This window comes from Urocampus carinirostris, chromosome 2, assembly GCF_059441175.1.
Source record: "Urocampus carinirostris isolate Australia breed hairy pipefish chromosome 2, RoL_Ucar_1.0, whole genome shotgun sequence".
Taxonomy (NCBI): Eukaryota; Metazoa; Chordata; class Actinopteri; order Syngnathiformes; family Syngnathidae; genus Urocampus; species Urocampus carinirostris.
The window spans coordinates 69,119,801-69,131,122 of record NC_142350.1 but is presented as its reverse complement, the minus strand read 5'-3'; the positions used below and the strand labels follow the sequence as shown (position 1 = coordinate 69,131,122).

The following is an 11,322-nucleotide window of genomic DNA, read 5'->3' as shown; positions in this document are numbered from 1 at the left end:
AGTGGCGACGAATCACGTTGCGTCCCGGGACCGCGTGGATGGAGCCCCAACAGGTTCGCTTCTTTTTTTCAAGCTCTCTTTTTGGGTGACAAAAACAGAAATTCTATTTTAGCGCTAATCGTAATGCTCTCAGATAGGCAAGCTTTGTACTATCCGACATTCTCCTGCCCTGTTTTTTCCTGCCTGATACCCGTTGCCGACCTCTTTTGTGTACTCATTGCTGTTTTGCTCCTCTGTCCCGGCCATCGACCTGTTTTGCCCTGTTTCCTGCCTGATACCTGTTGCCGACCTCTTTTCTGGACCCGTTTCTGTTTTGCTCCTCTGTCCCGGCCATCGACCTGTTCTGCCCTGTTTCCTGCCTGATACCTGTTGCTGACCTCTCTCTGGACTCGTTTCTGCTTTTGCTCCTCCGTCCCGGCCATCGACCGGTTTTCCCGCTGCCTACGACGACCCTCACTTGACACGGAAGTGCCACTTCCGCGTTCCCGCTATCTGCTACCCATGACTGATGATCATCGGATCGTGGCTACAAGCACTTTTCTTTTTCTCAATAAAAACTGAGTAAAACAAACGATATTGGGTCCTGTCTTCGTTCCTGGCTTGTGACCGCTTCACATCTTTGAAAATGCTCGAATTTCAATGTCATGTTATCAAGGTCAGGACAGTGCTTGAATTTTGGGTGAGGTGCTTGTAAATGCTTGGAATGGTTTCCATCGCCGTGTTTTTGGGCAGTCTTACGAATAGACCACGCTATAACATGAAGAAAACTGAAAAGAAAAAGGTGTAAAAATGACGCCGACTGTGGCTCCGGTCTCTTCAAAGTCTCTATGTGACGTTATTTCCCCTGGAGTGCCGTGTCTAATCTCAGAACGTCGATATCGAGAAAGACGGTCCTAGCTCAAATTCTAATTCTCGATCCCTCGAAAGACGTGGAATCCATCGGCGGCGTGGAAGACTTGTGATTTTGTTGTTCGGCCAATCGGAAAACAGCAAAGTCCTGGTCTCCCGCGTCGCTAGCGTGGAGACTCCGCCCACACGCCGTGAAAACGCCGCCATTTTGACTCTTTTTGTTTTGTTTTTTGCTCCCGTCGAGCTTCCCGGATCGATCGTCGGTCGTATTCCTTGCCTCGAATTGCTGTTTGATATTCACGAAGGAAATTAAATCAGTAAGACAATAAAGCCTTTTCATGCCTTCTTTGGATTAATTAGCCTATTTTTTCTAAGCACTATATATATATATATATATATATATATATATATATATATATATATATATATATATAGAGAGAGAGAGAGAGAGAGAGAGAGAGAGAGAGAGAGAGAGAGAGAGAGAGAGAGACAGAGAGAGAGAGAGAGAGAGAGAGAGAGAGAGAGAGAGAGAGAGGAAAAGAGCGATACAGTGAGAAAAAGAAAAATGAGAAAGAGAGAGAGAAAGAGCAATTAAGTGAGCAAAAAAGAAAAATGAGCAAGAGAGAGAGAGAGAGAGCGAGCGATAAAGTGAGAAAAAAGAAAAATGAGAGAAAGAGAGAGAGAGAGAAAAAGAGCAATAAAGTGAGAAAAAAGAAAAATGAGCCAGAGATAGAGAGAGAGACAGAGAGAAAGAGAGAGAGAGAGAGGGGGATAAAGTGAGAAAAAAGAAAAATGAGCGAGAGAGAGAGAGAAATAACGTGAGGAAAAAGAAAAATGAGCAAGAGAGAGAGAGAGAGATATATATAGAGAGAGAGAGAGAGGAAAAGAGCGATAAAGTGAGAAAAAGAAAAATGAGAAAGAGAGAGAAAAAGAGCAATAAAGTGAGCAAAAAAGAAAAATGAGCAAGAGAGAGAGAGAGCGAGCGATAAAGTGAGAAAAAAAGAAAAATGAGCAAGAGAGAGAGAGAGAGAGCGATAAAGTGAGAAAAAAGAAAAATGAGCAAGAGAGAGAAATAAAGTGAGAAAAAAGAAAAATGAGAGAAAGAGAGAGAAAAAGAGCGATGAAGTGAGAAAAAAGAAAAATGAGCCAGAGAGAGAGAGAGAAATAAAGTGAGGAAAAAGAAAAATGAGCAAGAGAGAGAGATAGAGAGAGAGAGAGAAAAAGAGTGAAAAAAGGGAGTTGTCAGCTGATTGAAAATTTGAGAGTGGCTCGAACAAAAAGGGGTATCTATCCAGTGCACACTATGGAAAAGGTAGAGGGGAGAAACAACCAAATAATGCGACTCCTTGTATAGACAACTGAAATAGACTCATCAAATCTAAAAATAGAATGGAGGGAATTTCTTTTGGGTTTTTAACCGCAACATGTCTGGTCATTTTGGTGACAGGAGGCTTGAATACCTTTCAAAAAACATAAAATTTCATGTACATTTTCCACAAGGAATCGTTGTCATGATTACTGATGTGAGTCAGCTGTCTCTATTTAAACCCACTCCTATCTGTCCCCTTTTGTCGGTCCGTCTGCGAACCTCAGTGTTCTCTAGGCAAGCTTATTCGACCCTGACTCCCACTTGATTTTTGTTCCTGTCCGTCCCCCAGCTTCGACCCATTTTTGATCCAGACGACGTCTACTCTCCTTTCCTGGCTTACGACTCGCTCACGACCCCGACCACGTTTTTGCTCTCCTGTCCCGGCGACTGACCCGTTTTTCCGTTCCCGACACCGCCATCGCGTTCAGAGCGACCTGCTTCCCGTGGCGAGCGAACACCGGTTCGTGGGTGCGCCCCTTCCTCGTTCCTTCAATAAAACTTGTGGTAAACGTTACGCGAGTGGGTCCTGTTTCCGTTCTGGTCCTGACACAACTAACATTTTGCGATACACAGCTCTACAAATCCTAGTGTCGTAGAAGCGCCATTACACTTGATTTTTGATTTAGAACTTTGAATAAGGGGCGGCACGGCGGCGCAGTGGGAACCTGTTGTGGGTTCAAATCCAGCTCCAGACTTCCTGTGCGGAGTTTGTATGTTCTCCCCGTGCTTGCGTGGGTTTCCTCCGGGCACTCCGGTTTCCTCCCACATTTCAAAAACATGCATTTCAGGTGAATTGGCCGGTCCAAATTGTCCCTAGGTGTGAATGAGCGAATGAGTTGTCTGTCCCTGTGTGCCCTGCGATTGGCAAGCAACCAGTTCAGGGTGTCCCCTGCCCATTGCCTAGAGATGGCTGGGATGGGCTTCCCGCGACCCTAATGAGGATAAGCGGTACGGCTAATGAGATGAGAATGAGACTTTGAATAATCATTGGGAATGTCTTTTGGGGTCCTTATTATTGGTTTGTTATAATACAATTTTCAATAAAAGCGGGAAAAAAATAATAATACGCGACATTACGCAAGGCTGTCCTCTGCTGGAATTATTACTCATTACATTTCCTAAACCAAAAACACGCGTGCGCACACACTTTTATAAATGTCACATTGATAAATTAACAAAAAATGAATGAAACTACAACTTTAATGCGCTCTTTCTGTTCATTTTTATAAAATTGTTTTCTCAATCGCGCATGCTCATTGACTCGCTTTTTCGTGTCTCGTAACGCGTATACTCATTGGCTCGCTCTCTCCACCCTCTACTTTCGTGCATGCTCATTGGATTGTCTCCACTACCGACGCGAATACTCATCAGCTCGCTCCGCCCACTCTTCTCCACTCAAGCAACAATGGCGGACGTTTTGGACCTCACAGAAGCGGGCGGCGAAGACTTTCCTATGGATGAGGACGGTAGTGTTGAATTTAGCCTTCTGTCCTCTTTCGAGTGAAAAGCGTTTCCACTGATTATCAAATCTGAAAGAGTTGTTTGACGAATAAGCAGAGTAAAGAGGGACGCGTGGGAAACATGGCGGAAGGCCTGCGCTAGCATGCTAGCTAGCTAAAATGCTAACAACGCACTGACGACGATTTTTTTCAAGCGATTTAGCCAGCACTTATAGTTTTATTTCATTTGACACAACCTTTCATGCCTTAAACATTTAGCAGCAATCGTGCATCTCGCTGTTTTGTCTAATACGCAAGAAGTAAAAGCCAAACTCAACTGCTCTGAAAATGAATGGAACAATTCTAAATCAAGTTGTAAAAGCCCCTGTGCAACGTACATTGAAAATCTAAAGTTTAAATAGTGCAGATGTGGTCGTCATACATACATACATAGATAGTTTATTCATCCCCGCGGGGAAATTCACATTTCCAGCAGCATCCCTTCGCTGAGAACAATACAATAATAAAGCAAAAAGAATACAATATACCAATGCGACGTGCTAATACCCACTGTAGCGTGTTGTATAGAGTATTTAAATAGTGCTACATAAAATACACACTGCAATAAAAGTACGGTAATATGCAATGTAGGGGGTGTGGTTTAATGTGGGCCTTTACTCCGCCAGGTGGAGTTAAAGAGCCTCATGGCATGAGGAAGAAAAGAACTCTTCAGTCTGTCCGTGGTACAAAACACTGACAGCAGTCTGTCGCTGAAGCTGCTCTTCTGTTTGGAGATGATGCTTTCCTCCGAAAAATACAATCCAAAGCCTTATTCCATTGCTCATTTTTTATCTTTATAATATATATATTTGTCAGACACAGTAGACCTGCAGGATGCGACCCGAATTGGTTCTGAGGTGGAGATCCATCCATTATCTGCTCCGCTCAACCTCAGCAGGGTCGCGGGGGTGCTGGAGCCCATCCCAGCCATCCTCAGCCAGTCGCAGGGCACTTAAAGACAGTCACACCTATGGACAATTTTGGACTGACCAATTAACCTGACATGCATGTTTTTGGAATGTGGGAGGAAACCGGGGGTGCCAGGAGGAAACCCCCGTAAGCACGAGGAGAACATGCAAACTTCACACAGGAGGTTCAATCTCATGACCTCAGAACTGTGCTGCACACGTGCTTACCACTGTGCTGCCCAGCGGAGATCACATATAGTGAAATTGGCTTGGGGTGGGGGGTACAAACCTTTGCAAATTAACTGAAAATCTCCGATTTAAACATTTAAATAGCCTAATAGAATATCGTAAGGACTTATTATGTGTATTGTATGTTCCTAAAAGAGGCTGTGATGGGCGAAACCTGTGAAGTAGAACTATATCTTTACAATTATACAACAGTGCATTATACACTTAAACCAAAGAGCAAGCCCCCGATTAGTATAGTATATACCTTTATTGTCATTGTTTCAAAATGGGTTAAAATATTGTGACTACAGGTTCAAGCTAGGGCTGCATGAATTTGGAAAAAAAATGACAAAATGCGATTTTTTTTTTAGACCAGGATTGCGATTATGATGCGATTTTCTGTGCGAGATACGTTTTTGTGAATCCGCAAATAGGCACTTTAATTATATTTGATCAGTCTTTAAACATTTTTGACTTTTCTTAGATTGGTCCCGACAGTAGACTGATAAAAAGTTGTTTTTATTCACATTTCCATATAAACTGGGTAAAAAGAACCAAAAGGGTGACAGCGACCTGTCATGCCTCTCGTCCATAGTCTGTCCTACTTAGGTGGAATATATGTGCATTTGATTTGACAATATTATGTTTTGAAAAATTAAAATTGATTTACCTGGTGTCAATGTTATATAGTGGAGAAAATGTCAAACAGAGGGAGGCTATTTTAATTGTTTTTTTCATGTAGTGCAAATCTATCTTTATTACCTTGGTCAGTTTTTCACTTTTTGGGGGCTAAAAATATCAAAGCCAATAAAATGAAAGAGAATTTGTGGTACATTCATTTGACCCTTTTGAAAACACTGCCTAAGAAAACGATTTAGTCTCTGTGCGGCTTATTGCGTCTGATCCTGACAGTTACCGAAGCAACCATTTGTCTGATTCGCTCAAGTACGGTGGGCCAATATTACAAATGTTTTTCATTACTCCACATTTGTTTTAATTCTCTTGACAAATGTCGTTCTCCAATATGTGTTTCGTGCATTTTTTTAGTACGTTTTACTTTTGCTCTTCCAGAAAGCATCCACAAGCTGAAAGAGAAAGCCAAGAAGAGGAAAGGACGAGGTTTCGTCTCAGGTGAGGACGAACGACGGGGCGCTCGTTTGTCAGTGTCTGTCGAGTGCTGACGTCTCCCTTGTGTACGCAGATGAAGGCGCCAGGTCGCGCATGAAAGAAGATTACGACACGGTGGAACAAGACGGCGACGAGCCGGGCCCTCAGAGATGTGAGTTTCTCGTCCGGGCCGACGTCTTTCGGCGTCGCTCATGGCTGGTTTTGTGTTTCAGCCGTGGAGGGTTGGATCCTGTTTGTGACTGGGGTCAACGAGGAGGCCACGGAGGAGGACATCCACGATAAATTCTCAGAGTTTGGAGAGATCAAGAATCTGCACCTCAACCTGGATCGTAGGACAGGCTACCTCAAGGTCAGGCCGACCTCGACAGCCTGTGACTGTCTTTTCAACAAGTTGTTTCAGAAAGTCTTTGAGTTGTTTAGATCTTTCCAATTATTGGTCTCACCCTCAAACTAGTTGGGGCCTGGTTATGCTGCATCAGGTTTTTCTCGGGGAAAGCTCATTCCAATGTTCTCAAATGTGTTGTTTTTTTTACCACAACCAAATAAGATGAAAAAATTCTATTCTATCTACCCTGGTCATATCCCTCGAGACGAGTGACCGACAGCAAGACAAACACATACATACATTCGGTGTGTTTGTAAACAATAAAGATGTTAGTGTTTGAAAAAAAATGGGACACCAACGCCCCTTTAAAAACTGTAAATTCTTAGAACTCAAGTATGACAGTAAAGATGAAATGAATGCAAACTATGTCTCAAAACCTTGTTTTGTTTTAAAATACAATAGTCTTGTCATTGATAACAAAGTGAACATTGCATTAAAAAAAGGCACGTCACTCAAGAAAGTGAAAAATAAGATAAAAGAATGTTAGGATTCATAAACAATATTTACAAGGTAGTGCTTGGAGACTGGTATAAGTAATTAGATTAAAAAAATAAATGATTTATATATATCTTTTTAGCCCTTTAGTTTGTTTCGGGTGCATATTTGATGAACGGATCCAACTTTAACAGTGTCTAAGGAGATAAGACCGAATTTGTCCTAATGGTTTCATTTTCAGATCTGGGGATGGTGTCATTGTGGCCTGCGGAAATAGTTGCAATTTTTCAGACCAGTATTGCGATTTCGGTGCGATTTTTTTTTGTTTTGTTTTTTTAAAGAAAAGTGCATTGCTTTCTTTTTTTCTCTCTCTGAGCGCTTAACCCTCGGATTTATGACCTACCAGTACTCCTTCATTGAGGTCAAACATTTGTGAGGGGGAAAAATACTAATGGCATCATGCCTTTTTTTATTTTTAAAGATTCTGAAGAATAACAAACCTCTGGGTCATTTTTGATTCCACCTTTGAATGCTGTCAGACTGTTAAGAAGGGAATATGTGTGTATGTCAAAATCAAATGAATTTACAAAGCCCTTTTCAGAAAAAAATTGCCACTAACATTGCTGTAAAAAACAAGATCGTAAAATCCTAGACACTCGGGGCTGAGAGATTCGCAATTTTAGTTTATGCTGCAGAATTTACAATGAAGCTGAGTTTGATCTTAATGTTTTCAAGTAAAGATGCCCATGCTCTGTATGTTGGATATCAACATTGCGAAACATTGCATACTCAGAGACAAGACGTGAATAGACATATAACTGTGACTCGAGACCTTTGGTGATGACACTTTTTTTTTCCTCCCATTATTCCTCGTCAGGGTTACGCCCTGGTGGAGTACGAGACCTACAAAGAGGCCCAGGCTGCCATGGAAGGCCTGAACGGGCAGGACATGATGGGCCAGCCCATCAGCGTGGATTGGGGCTTTGTGCGAGGACCCCCCAAGAGCAGACGCAGGTAAGTCTCTCAGACGGGGCGGCCAAATGAAGCCTAGTCAGATCCCTAATCCGTCTGCGGTATTTTTAGGACCGGCGGGCGAAGACGAAGTCGGAGTCCCGACAGGAGACGGCGTTAAACGTGGAACTTATCTATGTAACAATTTTTCTACTTTGGTTTTTAAGTTTTTTGGTCTCCCTTTCAGTTTGTGGCAAAATTCTGTTTTCTTGTATGGATTATACATTAAAGTTTTAGTAAGACCAAAAAGTGTTTTCCGTTTTAAATGTGTGCAAATAATACATCAGGGAGTGATGGCGCAGTCGTTGAAATTGTCCAACTTTTTTTTTTTATTTTTTAAACGTTTTTTTTTTGTTGTTGTTTCTGGATCGTTTTAATGTCTGATGATTCAAGTATTTTCTGGACGATAAGTCGCACCTAAAACCCCCAAAATTTGTCAGAAATTTTAAGCTGCACCTTGTTATCCAGTAAGCGTGTATACTGGTCAAGTCAAGTCATTTTTATTTGTATAGCCCTAAATCACGAAGAGTCTCAAAGGGCTTCACAGATTGTTACACTATATTACACAAACTATTTTCAACCGACAAGAGGAGTAGGTTATTCATATGCAATGGAGTAGAAGTGAGTTTTAAGTTTAGATTTAAACATTTCCACTGAGGTTGCAGATCGAATCTCAGGGGGAAGAGCATTCCACAGCACCGGTGCCCGGATGGAGAACGCTCTCGAACCAGCAGAAGACTTTTTTGCTCTCGGGATCATCAGAAGACCAGCACTCTCAGATCGTAGGCTTCGGACCGGGACATAGTGGCAGATCAGATCTGAAAGATAAGAGGGAGCAAGTCCATGTATGATTTTGTACAATACTAAGAGAACTTTGAAGTCACATCTTTGGCTAACTGGGAGCCAATGCAGGTTAGCCAAAATCGGTGTTATGTGATCGTACTTTTTTGTCCTGGTTAAGAGCCTCGCTGCGGCATTTTGTACTAGCTGAAGAGACTTGATTCTGGACTTCGGGAGACCGGAGAGTAGTGCATTGCAGTAATCGAGACGGGAGGTAACAAATGCATGAATTATTGTTTCCGCATCAGACTGAGACAGTATTGAACGGATTTTAGCAATGTTGCGAAGATGGAAGAAGGCAGTTCTAGTAATTTGCTTTACATGCATCTCAAAGGATAGATCAGGGTCAAATATGACACCTAAATTTTTAACTGAGTCACTCTGTGTGATGTGACATTTGTCAATGTTCACAGCAGTTTTTGAGAATAAGTCCCGGCATTTAGAAGGACCAATGACTAACATTTCAGTCTTTTCAGAGTTAAGACGCAAGAAATTGAGTGACATCCACTCTTTTATCTCAGTGAGACAGGCCTCCAAATTTCCACAGTTTAGTGTGGAAGATTCCTCCAACGGAAGATATAGTTGAGTGTCGTCTGCATAGCAATGGAAGCTGATATTGTACTTGCGAATAATATCACCTAATGGAAGCATGTAAATGTTGAAAAGTAGGGGGCCGAGCACTGAACCCTGCGGAACACCGCAGGTAACATTAAAGGGCTCAGATGTCGTTTCACCATATTTAACACAGTGCGTCCTATCTGAGAGGTAGGATTTGAACCACGAGAGGACAGCTCCTGAGAGACCAATCCATTTTTCCAACCGTTCTAGTAGGATATTGTGGCGCACTGTGTCAAAAGCAGCACTAAGATCCAGCAGCAGCAAAAGTGATGAAGCGCCAGAATCCATTGACATTAGGAGATCATTTGTTACCTTGATCAGAGCTGTCTCAGTAGAGTGGTTAGCCCTGAATCCTGATTGCATGGATTCAAAAAGGTTATTCTCGGATATGAAAGCATTCAGCTGCTGTGCCACTACTCTTTCGAGTACTTTAGAGAGGAAAGGTAGGTTTGACACAGGTCTGTAATTACTTAATATTTCTGGATCAAGGTTGGGTCGTTTCAGTGTGGGTTTAATAACGGCGGACTTAAAAGCTGCTGGAACTACACCTGAGGAGAGTGATGTATTTATAATATTTAGAACTGAAGGCCCAAGGACGCTAAAAAGACTTTTAATAAGTGAACCTGGGAGCGGGTCGAACTGGCAAGTTGTCGGTTTGGCCGCATTCACCACTTGTTTGAGATCATCAAGTGACAGTTCACTAAAACCGGCCATTTTCCCAGGGCAGCCACCCTGTCGTGCATCTGTAAATTTCAGTCCTTTAATACGTGTGGTACTAACAATATCTTTTGCAATTTCTTCCTGTATGCATTGAATCTTCTTAGTGAAGAAGACCATTAACTCCTGAGCAGAGTGTGTCGAACTGTCTGCGATAGGCTGTTGCCTTGTAAGCGATGCTACAGTGTCAAAAAGGGCTTTGGGGTTGTTCTTTTGAGACGCAATCACCTTCGAAAGGTAGGCCGATTTTGCAGAGGCAAGGGCCGCTTTATACTTTAACAAGCTGTCACACCAGGTTTGATGGAAAACCTCAAGCTTGGTAGCGCGCCATTTTCTCTCCCATTTCCTGCATTCTTTTTTAAGGGTTCTAGTTTCATCAGTAAACCAAGGTGTGCGTCTTTTAGGACGTGATTTTAGTTTTATGGGCGCTATTGAATCCAGCACACTAGTCAGGGTGGTATTGAACTCATTCATGAGTGAGTCAATCGAGCCATTGTATTTAGGAAAGGACGCAACTGCTCCAGGAAGGAGTTCAAAGAGCTCAGAAACTGTGCCAGTGCTTATATTGCGTCCGCTAAATCCCTCATCTTTATTAACTCTACATTTAGTTAGCACCTCAAATGTCACTAAATAATGATCAGAGATAACAGTAGTACACGGTAGCACCATAATGTTTGAGGTTAAAACTCCTCGAGTCAGAATCAAGTCTAGCGTGTTCCCATTTTTATGGGTTGGCAAGTCAACCAGTTGAGTAAAACCAAATGCATCAATTAGAGAACTAAACGCAATAGTAAGTGAACTGTGTGGGGAGTTCATATGAATGTTAAAGTCTCCCATAATTATAATTTTGTCTGCATAGGTTACTAGTTCAGACAAAAGTTCAGCAAATTCGTCTAAGAAAGTTGTGTATGGCCCAGGTGCACGATAGATAGTTATTACATCAATTGACAATTGAGGGGACCGCATCACAAGAGCCTCAAACGTTTTGTAATTATTAGAGGTACGTGTATTAAATTTGAGCGATTTTTCAGAGATTAGCGCAACACCACCACCTCTTTTCAGCGTGCGTGCTATATGACTACTCTCGTAGTCTGGGGGAGAGGCATAATTTAGCGCTAAGTGCTCATCCGGGCGTAACCACGTTTCACAAAGACCCATACAGTTAAGTTTATAATCACGAATAATGTTATCAACAAGTAAAGCTTTTGGAGCAAGCGATCTAATATTTAACAGACCAAATTTCAGTTTTGCTGAATCATTTGACTTAGCTGAACTCTTTGTAGTCTTTGTCGAGATCTTCAAAAGCTCCCGGCGTTGTGGCCGTTCGTGAGCGCT

At 42.2% G+C, this 11,322-nt stretch overlaps 1 protein-coding gene across 1 annotated transcript; it reads left to right on the top strand.

Annotated features, from left to right (window-relative positions):
- Positions 1–3,589: 3,589 nt before the first annotated feature.
- rbm8a (RNA binding motif protein 8A) lies at positions 3,590–8,061 on the top strand. Its single transcript, XM_088327650.1, has 6 exons — positions 3,590–3,684; positions 5,925–5,984; positions 6,055–6,132; positions 6,194–6,330; positions 7,679–7,815; positions 7,885–8,061. Exons 1-6 carry the CDS (start codon positions 3,624–3,626, stop codon positions 7,931–7,933), a joined length of 522 nt encoding a protein of 173 aa, XP_088183776.1. The 5' UTR covers positions 3,590–3,623; the 3' UTR covers positions 7,934–8,061.
- Positions 8,062–11,322: the final 3,261 nt, after the last annotated feature.

Coding starts and splice junctions, on each gene's coding strand:
- rbm8a (XM_088327650.1), top strand. CDS start 3,624: ATGGCGGACGTTTTGGACCTCACAGAAGCGGGCGGCGAAGACTTTCCT. Junction 5,985..6,054: donor AGGACGAGGTTTCGTCTCAG/GTGAGGACGAAC, acceptor TTGTGTACGCAG/ATGAAGGCGCCAGGTCGCGC. Junction 7,816..7,884: donor CCCCCCAAGAGCAGACGCAG/GTAAGTCTCTCA, acceptor CGGTATTTTTAG/GACCGGCGGGCGAAGACGAA.